Genomic DNA, 16,036 nt, shown 5'->3' with positions numbered 1-16,036 from the left:
AACAGCTCGGCTGTGGAACATTTTGCCAGCCTCTGTGTTCCCTCCCTCGTACAATACAGGTCTCTTCAAAACCCATAACTCCTTCCTCTCCTCAAAAAGACCCCCCCACAAATCATCCCCAAAGATAACATGGGCCTAATTTAAAAAAAAATATTTGCCGCACTTTCTAGAGTGGAAGATACTCTCAGTATCGCCCTGGTGTGAGACCACCATTCATAATTAAAAGATAGTTTGAAATGGCTTTGATTATGTTTGGTGACCAGATCTGAACAGCCAGGTACTTCCCCACCTTCCTCTTCCCCTCCGCATTACCTTCAGCATCACACATACCCCATACCGACTCCAGAGTGCCAACTGACTGGAAATAATTAGAATAAATGCAAGATTTCAAAGGCCACATTGAGTTTTATGTTCCGTCCATGTCCACAGCAGGAAATTCCGCAAGGTCTGATATGAATGATTATTCCAGGGTCACTCGAGGTACCTGGATGCGGTCACAGATAAGAACGTGTACAAAGTCAATGTGAGGGACAAACCCTGGGAGAGACTTAGCCTGAATGTAAGTCGCAATGGAAGCTAATTTATTATTTATTAGTTCGCTTTTAATTCCGTTTTTATGATCATTCTCCTCGTCATTTTACTGCAATTCTTGTCCACTTTTGTCATTCTATTTCAATTAAGCCATTCTCGTCATTTTACTGCAATTCTTGTCAACTGTTGTCATTCTACTTCAAATAAGCCATTCTCGTCATTTTACTGCAATTCTTGTCCACTTTTGTCATTCTATTTCAATTAAGCCATTCTCGTCATTTTACTGCAATTCTTGTCAACTCTTGTCATTCTACTTCAAATAAGCCATTCTCGTCATTTTACTGCAATTCTTGTCCACTTTTGTCATTCTATTTCAATTAAGCCATTCTCTTCATTTTACTGCAATTCTTGTCAACTCTTGTCATTCTACTTCAAATAAGCCATTCTCATCATTTTACTGCAATTCGTGTCCACTTTTGTCATTCTATTTCAATTTAGCCATTCTCGTCATTTTACTGCAATTCATGTCCACTTTTGTAATTCTATTTCAATTTAGCCATTCTCGTCATTTTACTGCAATTCTTCATTTCATTTTACTGCATTCTACTTCAAATAAGCCATTTTCGCCATTTTACTGCAATCCTTGTCCACTTTTGTCATTCAACTTGGATTAAGCTATTGTCGTAATTCTACTTAAATTGTGCAATCCTCACATCTCATTCTATGTTAATCATTTCCTTTTCTATGTAACAAAGTATATATTATCAAGTGTTGTCTGTATTTCAGGAGTGCGAGAGCGTAAAAATAGTGGGCATCAAGTACATGATCCGACCGCCACGTCTCGTCTGCCTGAAGCTGCTGCTGGACAATGGCACGCACTTCACGGTTCGCTACCACGACATGCCCGACGTTCTGGACTTCCTGGTGCTGCGCCAGACCTACCTCACGGCCGAGGAACGACAGTGGGCGCCCGGCGACAGGTAAACAAACGTTGAACTAAGTTGTAAGCTAGGTTTATATTAGTAGAATGGATGACATGTTGTGGAAGTTAGTTCCATGCTTCCACTACTCTATGTTAGTAGAATGGATGACATGTTGTGGAAGTTAGTTCCATGCTTCCACTACTCTACGTTAGTAGAATGGATGACATGTTGTGGAAGGTAGTTCCGTGCTTCCACTGCTCTATTTGCAAGGAAGTGTTTCCTAGGATTGGATGCAAAAGGTGTCTATGTAGATTTATATTTTTAGTGTGAGATTTACATTTTTGTTGATGGTGACGATTTCTTGAACACCAGACATAATATACATAGACTATAATGTCCAGATAAAAGTCTCAATCACGTCATCCCTTTCTTATTTTTCTTTTAACGTTGGTAATCTTAGTTACTTGATTCTATCTTAGGAATAATAATAATAAAAATAATTGGATGACTTGTATAGTGCTGTTTTTGTGCAAAATCACCTCAAGGGCGCTGTACAAACTTATCATACATTTCTACAGTGATCTATGTTATTACTTAACCATTTATGGAGATAATATACAGTACAATACTTACCTGGTAGGTCACTTGAGATTAACACTTAATTAACATTATCTAATTGTTTATTAGCCAAATTTAGATACAGGATATCGGACTTAATTGGAAAATTGAATAAAACTGGACTTTCTCTTAGGAATGGTATATTTAATTTAAGGGTTATGACAGCTTAAAAGGGTAAGTTTTTAGTTTAGACCTGAATTCTGTTGGACTTGTTATGGATCTTAGTTCCGGGGGGAGTTTATTCCAAGCCTTCGGCCCAGATACTCCGAAAGCGCGATCACCAAACTTAGTATATATTTTGGTTCTTTCAAAGCTCTTGGTGTTTTTGTAAATCGTCTCTGTACAAAACATATTAGATCTTATATAGAAAGCATTTTCCAGGAGAGGTCGCACAATGTTTTGTATATTTTTAACTTGCTGTTCCCATTTCATGTCTTGTGATATGATATCTTCTAGGTCTTGTTGTAACGTCACTGCTTTTAGAGATGGTTTGGATTCTAAACGGTATCTGGAAGTGATTGTGTGTGCATTGTTATATGTATTAGGTTCCGCTGCATGATAGACGACGGCTGGTGGACGGGCTGCGTTGTGGAGGGTGGCGGGGGGGCAGCGGGGGAGCAGTTCCTGAGCCTGCGGGTGCGCTGGGACAACGGGGAGTACGAGCGCATGAGCCCCTGGGATCTGGAGCCCATCGACGACACCCGTGAGTACATACATCACTTAACGTTAACTTCCTATTCCTTCCCCCACTTCATTTACCCCCATGTTCCGCAGGGTGTATCGAAAACTCTTTTTTGAAATTCAAGATTTCAAGTTGATCTAGTTGAAGTTATCTCTACTGACATTATTCAAAATTTAAGCAAAATCTCTTGCATTTGGCCTAAAATTGAGCAGGCAATTTTAACAAATTTAGCAAATTTTCACAAATTTAGCTAATGTTCACATATTTAGCTAATTTTCACTAATTCTCTAATTTTCACAATTTAAGCTAATTTTCGCAAATTTAGCTATTTTTCACTAATTCTCTAATTTTCGCAAATTTAGCTATTTTTCACTAATTCATTAATTTTCGCAAATTTAGCTATTTTTCACTAATTTTCTAATTTTCACAATTTAAGCTAATTTTCACTAATTTAGCTAATTTTCACTAATTTAGCTAATTTTCTCTAATTTAGCCAATTTTCACTAATTTAGCTAATTTTCACAAGTTTAGCTAATTTTCACAAATTAGTGGCAATGGTGCTGGGTACGACAAATCTAACAGAATCTAAATTAGTGATAAACTGTGCTTTTCTTTTTTTTTGCAATGTCAAAAATTTTTGGGCGAGACCTAAAGTTTTTGAATGGGGCCAATTTTCTTTGGGGTATGATATACCTCAAAACTAATCAACTTAAAATTGTGAATTACCAAAAAAAAAAGTTTTTTTTTCAATACACTCTAATATGCGATTCAAGGTTGGAGTATTTCAATTTGTCGGCGCGCTTGATGAACATCACAATGTCATCATTTTAAAATCAAACATTCTTGGGCTACGAATAACCTGACAGTAATTTTAAAATGCCCTATTACCACCTCAGTAATTGAACGTTTTTAGTGCGACGATCAGAACACGTAAATAATCTTTTTATATTTCTCACACTTCGTTGGTTTATATTGCCGATTGATTGATTGAATAGCTTAATCATTCACTACTATGTATCACATTTTTTCTGTTAAAAAACTATATAATCAACTTATATAACATAATATTACAATTCAATTTATAAAAAAGGTGTTTATTTATACATTGAATAATAATTTTATTGAATGTATTAGAGAAAAACTTGAAATTAAAATGGAGTTCTACAAATTAAACTTGATAACATTTTTTATATTTTTTTAAAAGCCTTTTAATTGATTATGTTGACACAGTGATTTGATTATGATTGCAGGATTACCTTCGGAAGTGGGCGGCTGGGTGTCGGTGCTTCCCGCGGAGCTGGAGGCCGTGCTGTACCGACCCCGCCGCGAGGAGTGGCCCGGCGGAGACCGCGCCGCCGCCTGCCAGATGATCGCCAGCGGTCTGGACCAGGTGACATGACCCATTTGCTAAATATTATTTTATAGACTTGCGTAGGGAGTGTGGTGAACACATCACTCCGGGAGCTACTTGCAATAGCCATCCTAATCCACGGTGTTTATTCAACCAAGCCGTGCTCTGGCTGCATGTCAACGGGGAACAGTGTCACCAATGGTGCTTCCGAGATACAGGGTCGCATCTCCCTGTATTTATACCTTACCCGAGCACTCGGGACACTGCTGGGGTGAACCGTTTATTTCCCTAGATACTTGTGCGACCAAAAATCTAAAACCTCTAAAAGCAGTGACATTACAACAAGACTTAGAGTTACCATATCACAGGACTTGAAATGGGAACCACACATCGCTGGAATTGTGAAAAGAGCAAATTCACTAACATATCTAATCAGGAAAACCTTCCTTGACCTAACACCGGACATGATGTTAAAAATATATAAAAAATATGTGCGACCTCTCCTGGAATATGCTTTCCAAATATGGAGTCCTTACTTCGCAAAGGATATAAATCTGTTAGAGAGAGTACAGAGACAAAATACCAAGAGCTCTGAAAGATCTACGATACGAAGATAGACTCAAGGAACTAAGATTACCAACCTTACAAGAAAGAAGAGAAAGGGGTGACTTGATGGAGACTTTTATCTGGACATTACAGTTGCCCTAGCATCCAACAAATCTTCACTACTAATAAAAATATAAATCTCCGTGGACACTATTACCAAAACGCCTTTTGCATCTAATCCTAGAAAACACTTCCTTGCAAATAGAGTAGTGGATGCTTGGAACAAACTCCCACAACATGTCATCGATCAAAGCTCTATTGGATTCACATTTGGAGAGAAGAAAGGACTTAGTTCAAACTCAAAACAACTCAATTACTGTCAAACTTGTTGTGAAATTAGATATGAGCGCATCAGCAGAATGCTGCCTGCTCTGCACATTATAATAATAATAATAATAATAATAACGGAACATTCAAACAAAAAAAAAACCTAGGAGAGCTGAGGACCACTATACCTCTCTGGACTCTTCCCGGGAAACCTAAACAAGGAGGGACTTCCAATGGGAAAACTCTAACCACTACAGGATCCTCCAGGGGATCCATATGCGGAAAAATGCAATGCAATGTGGGACCTGGAAACAAACTCAACTCAAAGGAATGAGGTGAAATGGGAGATAGCACAATGGGCCTGAGGCCTGAGCCCTCACGGGATATATCTGTAGTGTTGATGTCACCAGTCTCAAAAAACCTATGTTTTTTGTATGGTTTGTACGGTTTCACCTCTTCCTCACACTCCATAAATGCTGGCGTCCCACAGGGATCGGTTCTGTCTCCGACTTTGTTTTTGTTGCACATCAATGACCTTTTGACATGTGCACCGATTCATTGTTACGCAGATGACAGTACAGTTCATGATAGCTTCTTGTTTGACAAGCCCCCAAAGGGCACACAAACTCCAACGGCTCGGAGGGCTTTGAAGCAGAGAATGGACGATTATCTCGAGAGTATTTCCTCCTGGGGTAAAAATAATCTCGTCGAATTTAATGTTTCAAAGACCCAATCCTGTCTGATTACGTCTAAAAGGGATCCAAATGACAATCTAGTCTCCTTCAACGGAAGCAATCTTCCGAACAGGCCTTCCATTGATATGCTTGGTGTAACTATAAGTGACCAGCTCAGGTACGGGGGCTCCATCGAAGCCAGAGTAAAGTTGGCCTCTCAGAAGCTGGGCGTACTGTACAGGGCCCGCAGATACTTTAATAGTACACAACTGCTGACCCTGTACAAATCGCAAGTGCGCCCTACTGTCGAATTTGGCAGCCATCTCTGGTCCGGAGCCCCTAAATACCTGAAAAAAACCCTTGACTCAAAAAGACCCTCCACACAGCATCCCCAAAGATGACATAGGCCCTGAGGGAAATTATTTTCTTCAGGGCCTCCTGTGTGGAGTTAATATAAAAAAAAAAAAAAAAATGGGAGCGAGACGTTTTTTATTTTAAAGATTTCCCGTTTTTAACATTGAAGAACATTGGGTAAAATGTTAGCATCTTGTGACTAATGTTATTGTATTTAACCAAAGTGCAAAAATACATCCACAACTGCACCTGATCAACAATTAACTGGTATTTAAAAACCTGCATTAGAACATTTTCATCGGTTCTAATGTATATGTGGACCAGAGATGCCAATTTACAAGAGATGAAAGATGTTAAAATTCCCCACAATATCCCCAAAATTCCTTTACCTACAAAATTAAACAATTTTATTGAAATTTGTTATCTTTCGTTTTTTGCCAAAAAAAAATTAAACATTATCTGTTAAGTTCTCACAATTATTTTTCAATACAGTTGGTTAGGTCAAGAAATGCCCAGAATTCCCGTATTTTCTCCATAAAAAACCCCAAAATCTTTCAAATTCGGGAAATTCTCCACGAATTGGCAAACCTGATGTGGATATTTTAATGGTTGATTGAAATGGAATCTTGGAAGTCAAAATTAACCCACTTCCCTACATCTGATCGAGCTGAAACTCGGCAGATAGGCTCGTTGTCAATGACATTGCATTCTATCAGCTTTTAATGGCACTCACGCATTTCTCTGAAATATAATCTAAGAAATTAATCTCGAAACTGTCCAATTAGGATTTGGCTTGAGTGATAGCGCAGTTCATTCATTTAGGGGAAGAATTCTGAATGTGTATCCTAATTTTCCAAAACAGCTCTGGATTTTGAAATGCTTTTCCTCGGTGACATATAATAATAATAATAATAATTGGATAATTTGTAGAGCGCCGTTTTTGTGAAAAATCACCTCAAGGGCGCTGTACAATTTATTTCCTAGGATCTACATTTGTTATTTAGAAAAGATACCAAAACATACTTACCTGGCAAGTCACTTCCAACAAACACACTTATATTAAAAAGTTTATGCTTATAAAAGATGAAACTGCACGCAGAGGACACTATATCAAAAAACACTGGTCATCGCATAAGTCTGCTATAGTTTTTATATGAATTTAACTGTATTTTAACTGTCTTAAAAAGCCTGCAAATTGTTATCATTTTTATTTATTTATTTTTAATTATTATTTATTTTATTTTATTTTTAGTATTTTTTTTTTTTGCTTTTTTTAAATTTAAATTGCCGTCGACTGTGAAAGTGGAGGTTTCTGAAGTTTATAATACTATAATGTTTTGGTATGTTTGCAGGTTATGTTGCTTGCGATAGCGGAACCGTTTGTGGCGCCGGTGGACCTGAATGTGTACCCTACTTACGCCCGCATCGTCGAGTATCCAATAGACCTGTCTACTGTGAAGGTAACTATCGTTTTACCAAATTTGGGTGTTTTTATGAATTTAGCTTTTATCGAATACCATTGATGTCACTAATTTTCCTATTGTGGAATATTGTACTTATTATGAAGTCTGTTTGTGGGCGTACTTTAAAAGTGTTTTGTGATCAGACATTTCCAGCAGACTAGACAATGTACAGAATAGTAATCCCTAAATAGTATAAAATAAAGTCGCCATCCGCGTCTGTCTGTTTGTGCGCTTAGTTCTTCTAAACTACGCTGCGGATTTTAATAGGGTTTTCACTATCATTTAGAGCATTTCTTCCGGAAGGTTCACATATATGATACATGCATATTATATTTATAGAAAGTAGAGAAAAGTCGATGTTTTACAATTGAGTCGTAAAAATATATTTTCGAGCACCACATTGCTAACGCTGGCTAAACCTTATGAGATACTTCAAAATAATGTACTACGGAATTGTATATCTTAAAAAGGCCTACAGAAAAGTACACCATGGTATATGTCTATCTCCTAAGGATAAACCCCCTGCAACGCCGGGTATACATTTGCTAGTCTTCAATATTGCCCAAAATAAGTACAAGTTAGTAAAATTACATCCAGAATTGTCACGCATTTATAAATTGAATTTTTTTTTAAAATTTATAAAACCTAAAAATATGGGATGAACGGTATAAGTCAGTAAATTCATTGACTTTAAACCACAGTTAGCAGTTTGTATGTTTCCGTATAAATATTAGGCGGCATGATTTTTTAAATGAGCCGTGTAAAAACAGAATTAAGTTGGGTTCTTTGATGTTCTGTTTGTATCGGTAAAATATGGTGTAAAGATTCCACTATGTTTGTGAAATGTGCTATTTATGTATTTGATTCAGGCGCGCTTCGAGAACCACTTCTACCGACGCGTGACCTCGGCACAGTTCGACGTTCGCTACCTTGCCACCAACGCAGAGAAGTTCAACGTGACCCACTCGCACATCATCAAACAGGCTCGCATCATCACCGACCTGTGTCTTCAGGTCATCAGGTAAACATAATCAGACCTAACAACCCTCAGTAGCTTTTGCTCTGAAGCATGTTTCATGAACCAAATATTTGCCTGATCGATGTCAATTTAAATAGCCAATACAAAACTTTTCTATGATCTATGATGTCAGACGAGTGTAATTGTGACGGAGCGCTGGGCTAGGAAGGAGAGAAAGTTCTGGGAAGGTATGAGGGTTGAGGGGTGCGTAGGAATCTCGGGTCAATGTGTCCAGGGGTGACGGATGTACGAATCCATCCCTCCCCCTACCTGGTGCAAGGCGATATCATGCGTTTATATCAGTCGATATAAACGCATCCATCTCATCCCATGCACCTGGACAGCCCTGATAAGTTATTTATTTTGTAAAGCCGGCGCCAGACATGTGTTCAAAGAAGTGTTCACATAAGTGTTCACATGTAAGTGTTGCACGGGCATTTGATACTGTGTTCACTTATTTGCGCACTTAAGTGCGCTTTGCCGTTCCGTGTCGGTTTCTTTGGCGCACATCAAAGGGATCAAAGTCAAAATGTTTGCATGCCTGCCACACTGCGCGAAGCCCAGTAGCGCGAGCGTCGCCGTGGAGAGTTGTCGTGCCGCGTGCGTACACAAACAAGCCATAACCAAGCGAACTAGCGATGGAGTGGAACAATGAGGGCGTGTTTGAATTCATTGAATTATTACAAGGAGAGCCTGACAAAATTACTAGCACATAAATAATATAAGCAAACTGTGTCGACCAAATCGTCGTCCATGTTATGTGAGGTCTATTTGAAAACTGTGAGCTCAAAGAAGTGATCAAATATTTGAACACATATCTGGCAGAGACACACAAAGTTTTCAAATAAGTGTTCACTTATTTGAAAATATGTCTGGCGCCGGCATAAGAAACAAACAGCTTTTAAATATACAATGATAGATATAAATATACAAGTTAACTGAAGTCAAGCCACAGAAGTTTCTTATGCTAAAGTTCATTGGAAATTAAGTTTTAATATCTTTAAATTAATTTGGTGTTAAAGGAAGGGGAGGGGAAGAGGAAAATAGGAAGATGATAGGAGATGCTCCTGATACATTCCATACTCTCATATTAATAATCGATTGTACGCATTACTTCATATCGATATTTCTTTAGGTTATTACCAAAAATGTCAATGCTGTAAAATTTTGTATTATATTGTGCACATATACGAGGAATTGGGGAATTATTTCGAATGTTTGTTCTACACGAGGGTAGATAAAATAAATCAGATTGTCGGGTTGATCTAGACGGAATATGAACATTTATTAAATTGGTAAGTTCTGGTGAGTCCAGACAATTATTTAGGATTTTAAATAATAAGATTTGATCAAAAATTAGACGTCGTGTTTGGAGGGAGTTAAAATTATGAAATTTAATGGATTCGGTATAATTTGAGAAGTGTAAGTTTAGTTTATAATTAAATTTATGTGTTTAAAATTTTTTTTTTGAATTCTTTCTATATGGGCTTGGTATAAAGGAGACCAAATCGGTGTACAGTGTTCCAGGTGCAGGCGAATATATGAGGTGTAAAGGGAATATAGAGTGTTTATGTTGTGGAAGGGTTTTGCTATGCGAATTATAAATCCCAGCATATTATTGGCTTTGTATGATGTCATCAGTGTGTTGGATAAAGTTTAATTTAACATCCAGTGTTACCCCAAGGTCCCTGATATATTTTACTTCATTGATGATTAATAATGAACCACTTGGCGGTACCCGTATTCGTAATATGGGTATGCTATTGGAATAAATGGAACATTTGTTTCCTTTCAAATTAACATTGAAGGTCCCTGTGGTGTTATTCTTTATTCTACGCTCTGAATTATGTTTTTTCTTCTTTAGTCGTAGCCTTATTGCTGTTCAATGCGTTTTGGGTCTTCCCAGAAGTGCTCAGTCATGAAAGTTATGTTTGATTCTGATCCGTTTGTTGAATGGACGCTTTCTGTGAGTGATCAGTTTATGTAATTTATTGTTTATTTGTTTCAGTGACCCATTTGAAATTGACGTTCAGGGTGCCTATCACAGCCTGATGGACAGTTACCAATCTTCTGACTCTGATGTCCCCCTGGCTAAACAGGTCAGTACCATCCTTACCACCCAACACAAAATACTTAGAACTGTGATCTGATTTGAAATTAAAACTGATGTCACAACTTTCCCACTCCTCTCTGGTCAGACAGGCTAGTGAAATTGTTCTTGTTATCTGTTCAAGAAAGATTTCGAATTCGTTGTGCGTATAGTCTTATTGTACTGGCTTTTATAGTTGTAAATAAGTTTTGCAATTCCTGCTCTCTTTTATATATTTCGCGGGATTACATGATAAAATTTAGGAATCCCGCATGATTGCATAATAGAATTTAGAAATCCCACGAGAATGCGGGATAGAATTTAGAAATCCTGCAGGATTGCGTAATAGAAATTATAAATCCCTCGAGATTGTAGGATAGAATTTAGAAATCCTAACCTAACCTAACTTGCTAATCGCAAGCATGTCAATCAAAACACCATCTGTTTGTGTAATTTTTTCCAATCCCGCAAATCCCGCATAACATATTGTTGGAATCCTGCGGGATTGCAGAATGCTGTATTACAAAATGTAAAATTGCAAACCCTAATTTGAATGTGAATGTTGCGGTTGGTTGCAGAGCACGTCTCTCGGCAAGGCGTCCACCCGGGACTGGGTGTCACGCTGCCGCCGCGTGCTCAACGGGTTGTTTGCCGTATCCGACTCGGCGCCCTTTCGGGAGTCGGTGCCCATCGACCAGCTGCCCGGTAAGTCGACAACCGGTTCAGCCGCTTTTTTATTTAATTATAAAGAATAACTACCAACCGTCCAATAATAGTGTTGTTGACACAACTATTAATCTTCCTTTAACATTGTCCTTGCCCATCCTATTTACCTACAAGTACCTATCGTTATCTGACCATACCCACGTGTTTGTGTGACATTGAACAACTGCTGTTATCAGTGCTGTTATTAATATCAACTCAGGGTAGAAGGCCTGTGCAGTGAACATATTCGGTTCCCTCAGTGTGTTTCGTATCCAACCTGGATGTTATGGAAGCTTGTCCATGAAGTCATATCTCCTGTGAGTGAAATCATACCATCATTATCTTTGAAGAACATCAAAGAGGTAAGTCGGATTCCTTCCTTACTCCATGTTCACCATCTCCAACCATAGTTGTGTCAACTTCAACTATACAACGACAGAATAAAACAATAACAGTCTTACTAACAAAAAATCAGTTCCCAACCGCTAAACGGTGTTTTACATATTGAATAAAGACAACAAGCTCAGATTCGATTTAATACAAAATAAAAAATCAACTCTATTTTTTTGATTGGCAACATCTCATTTTGCATCTGGCATGAGCATTTTTTTTTTACATTCTCTTACACACAGGAGGCCCTGAGTAAAATAATTACCCTCAGGGCCTATGTCATCTTTGTGGATGCTGTGTGGAGGGTAATGGGAATCTGGTGAGGTAAAAAAGATCTCCCTCAAGCAGTCTCTCCAAATCCGACCAGATTGTAGCAATTAAGAGCAATGTAGGAACAAGATAAAAGCCTGGTCTAGTTGAATGTAGTTAATGTGGGGTGTTGCAGAGTACAGGCAGGTGGTGGCGCGGCCCATGGACCTGGGCACGGTGCGCGAGCGCCTGGAGGCGGGGCACTACTCGGGCCCCGCCCACTTTGCGCAGGAGGTGCGCCTCGTCTTCAGCAACTCCAAAACTTACAACACCAACAAACGCAGTCGGGTGAGTCTTTCTCCCTGCCTTCTTTTCCAATTATAATTCCTACCTTCTTTACATTTTCAATATTGTTTGACAACTTCTCATTGTTATATCCACATTTTCAGTGTTATAATTTCAATCTTTATAACTTTCCTATCATTTCCCTAAATTCCCCACATTTTTAATATAGTTTGACAACTTTCCATTATTATATCCACATTTTCAGTGTTATAATTTCAATCTTTATAACTTTCCATTCATTTCCCTAAATTCCCCACATTTTCAATATAGTTTGACAACTTTTCATTATATCCACATTTTTAGTGTAATAATTTCAATCTAGTTTTATAACTTTCCATTCTTTTCCCTCATTTCCCCACATTTTCGCTGTTATCATTTCAATATTATTTGATAACTTTAAGGGGAATGGTTGCGCAGCCCTTTTCATACAAAACTTAAATTTAGAATTTAGGCCAAAATGCCCAACCAAACTGAACAATAATTTTTTGAATCAAAGGGTGTATCAAAAATCTAGTACGGTTATGTGCTATTTTATTTATTTATGTTTCAAATTATAAAATATGGGCAGTTAAATAAATCGATTTTGCACAATTTAGAGGCAAATTTGGAAATATTTATAATTTAAAAAATTGAATTCTAAAGGCCTATATTTTCTAATTTAAAATACATATAACTAAAGCAGCACATATCTGTATTTAGTCTAGTATTTTGGCCTCAAATCTAAATTTAAGTTGTGTATGAAAAAGGCCGCACAGCTGTTCCTCTTAAGTCAATATACCTTTCCCTGCCTTTACACATTTAAATAGTTACCATTTCAATATAGTTTTATAACTTCCCATTAATTCCCCCCAATTACTCACATTTTTCAACGTAGTTTTATAAATTAATTCCCCTCAGTTTCAATGTTATCATTTCAATATAGTTATTATCACGACAATTTGTTACATTTCGCAGTTCTTTATATCATGTAGGGTTTTTTTAACTTTTCGTTAATTCCCCTAAATTTCCCACATTTTCAATTTAGTTTTATATATTTTTTTATTTCCCCTTAATTTCCCACATTTTCAATGTAATCATTTCAACATATTTTAATGATTTTCTGTTAACTCCCTTCTCCCTGCTTTCTTTAAACATTTTCAATGTTATAATTTCAATATAGTTTTATAACTTTCTGTTGATTCCCCTCAATTTCAATGTAGATTGATTACTTTCTGTTATTATTCCTCTTCGTGCCTTCTTTACACATTTTCAATGTTATAATGTCAATATAGTTTTATAACTTATAAAATTTGATTTAACGGGTGACTATTACTTCCCAAAGAATATTGGAAACATATTTCTGTTGTCTGCCAACTGTGTCTTGAAGTGTTATCATGAATAATTATTAATCAGTCTGCATGTTATGTTGGTATTACTGTTTTTGGAATAAACCCTTTCTCGTGTTCTTGCTTACTTTCCGAAGACACCCAACGGGGTAAGTTTACCGTCTTCATTGCAGAGTAGTCTAGACCAGTTGAGGGTTACCTAGTTACCCCAGTCCCATCTCACCCATTGTATCGCACCAAATATATATATATTTATATTTATTTTACATTAGCTCCACACGGGAGGTTCTAAGGAAGAATACATTCCCTCAGGACCTATGTCATCTTTTCTATGTGGAAGGTCTTTTTAGGGAGAAGTTCAGGGAAGGAAAAAGGTATCAGGGTGGGTTGGAATCTGGCGTTCAATGTGTTCAGGAGTGACGGATGCACATCCCTCCCACTGCAATCCAAGGCGATGGCCACGCAGCGGGTGGGCATACTCATCCGTCGCCAAGACCTCGATAAACCTCACCCTACGAACCACCTGGGTACCCCTGCTAAGTCAAATGGTAACTGGCAAAAACTAAATCTTACAGAAGACTATTTAAGTGTATTTTATTGTGTACCATCCACCGCACATTACGAAAGTTGTTAATTAATGTAGTCGCGTCGTAACGACTCACCGCACGGCCTCTCCATTTTCGCAGCCAATTAATATCGCAGTTGTTTAAAAATTGTGGAGTGCGGTCGCCTGCGATTGACTGTTTTCTCCCGACGCATGCACGGCGACAGTCGATAGCTAGTCTACTTTGGTGCTAGCGCTTTCAGTCACCTGCGGTCTGTCGAATCATCTATTTGCCATGTATTTAGGCAAATTATTTTTATCAAAAATTGCCTAGTGTCAATCGCGCATTACGTTATTTTGCACAACTATTTAGCGATATATTAATATTTTTTATGTTTTATACAAATGATTTGAATGCCATTTATGTACTATGCCAAGTAGTAGATAGTAACTTTTAAAAAGCTCTTTGGTTCAAGTAATACCTTTCACGATGACATTGTATGGTGTTCAGATATTAGGGGTAATTCACAAAGGGATTTAAATCTATGTTATTATTTTTTAACGTACATTAATTATGTTGCATATTATCAAAGAAGCCATTTATTAGATATTAAATCAAAATAAAAATTAATTATATTGAGGAAGCCTGCACTTTTGGTTTGGTGACTTTGAAAGGGTGCCCGCGTTCATGGTGTGTTCAGGTCTTGGCCACCAGCTGCGTGGCGGGCCGGATGAGGAGACGTCGGGTTTGGGGAGACCCTTTGACCCCTCCTGCTGGTCTCGCTCTCGAGCTATCATAGCACCGCAGCGGGAGGGATGGATTCATTCGTCCATCACTCCTGGACACACTGACCCTTAGGTTCCTGCTGTACTGTTTTCCTTTCCAGATGTCCTCTCCTTCCTTTCCTTAAGAAGACCCTCGACTCGGTCACACGGTCAATGGTAAGCAGCACGAAACGTTACAGTCCCTTAAACTCCTCGGAATAATTTGTTCGCATTTGAGAACAGTAGAGAAATCGTTGCATCTCCCTTACTGTCGTGGTTAGAAATATGATCTAAACGGTGTTAGAAAGAAAAAACACAAAGCTTTATATTCAAATCTAGAAGTTACCAGAGAATGATTTAAATGTACACCTTTATGAAACAAAGGTTCGAACGGCAATTTTAGAAAATTAAGTGAATTATGAGTCGTCAGTAATGTTTATGACACATTTGTCTAGTAAAATGTGTGCTTTTCTTTATCATTAATTTTAGTTAAGCACTCAGATGAAATAAGCATAAGCCATTTTCAAAGTTTTTTGCGTTCAATATTTTAATATTTTGAAAAATTTGAAAGCATATTTCACACCTTTCAAAAGCAGTTTTTAGTTTTCGGATAAGTCCAGTATTATAACTTTCATTTGAATTTTATTTAATAGCAGAAATACTCTTCTGATAGAATGCGCCAGAGGCTTGAAAGGTTAGAATAATTTGTAGTATGTTTGCAGCACGTTTCAGAGTGCTAGATACTTTCAATATGACCGTGGTTTAAAATCAACACTCAGAATCGAAACGTTGCTTGAAATTGCTTTAGCCGTGTTTGGTAACCAGATCGGAGTGGCCAGATACTTACCCACCTTCCTCTTCCTAATCTCTTTCCCCTCCCCACTATCTTCAGCCTCGCAATATATCCCTATTAGGGATGCCGTCGTTTCACTGGTTCCAGGTGGTTGGGAGCCCTTGTCCTGCTATCTCCGAGCAGTTGGAACCCCGGCGCGGTATTCACTAAAACACATCAGTGTTACGATGCGTTAGCGAGTGTTCGATACTTCCAGCATCGCCCCGGTGAAAGACCGCCAATCAGAATCGAAACCGTGCTTTAAATCATCCACCATTACTGATAAAAAAAAATGAACGGAGATG

General features: G+C 37.9%; 1 protein-coding gene across 1 annotated transcript in view; it reads left to right on the top strand.

Annotated features, from left to right (window-relative positions):
• The window catches only part of BRWD3 (bromodomain and WD repeat-containing protein), a 58,962-nt gene that overhangs the window by 20,375 nt on the left and 22,551 nt on the right, over window positions 1-16,036 (top strand). Inside the window, exons 20-28 of the mRNA XM_089644055.1 lie at window positions 470-559; window positions 1,318-1,511; window positions 2,618-2,775; window positions 4,005-4,144; window positions 7,359-7,466; window positions 8,339-8,490; window positions 10,496-10,586; window positions 11,155-11,281; window positions 12,117-12,268. Coding sequence (XP_089500181.1) covers window positions 470-559; window positions 1,318-1,511; window positions 2,618-2,775; window positions 4,005-4,144; window positions 7,359-7,466; window positions 8,339-8,490; window positions 10,496-10,586; window positions 11,155-11,281; window positions 12,117-12,268 — 1,212 coding nt within the window. The remainder of the gene's footprint in view (window positions 1-469; window positions 560-1,317; window positions 1,512-2,617; window positions 2,776-4,004; window positions 4,145-7,358; window positions 7,467-8,338; window positions 8,491-10,495; window positions 10,587-11,154; window positions 11,282-12,116; window positions 12,269-16,036) is intronic.

This window comes from Hesperophylax consimilis, chromosome 20 (assembly GCF_061612785.1).
Source record: "Hesperophylax consimilis isolate HC1 chromosome 20, BYU_Hcon_1.0, whole genome shotgun sequence".
NCBI classification, from domain to species: domain Eukaryota; kingdom Metazoa; phylum Arthropoda; class Insecta; order Trichoptera; family Limnephilidae; genus Hesperophylax; species Hesperophylax consimilis.
Note: the sequence above shows the minus strand (reverse complement) of the source record. Positions and strands in the feature narration are given on the sequence as shown.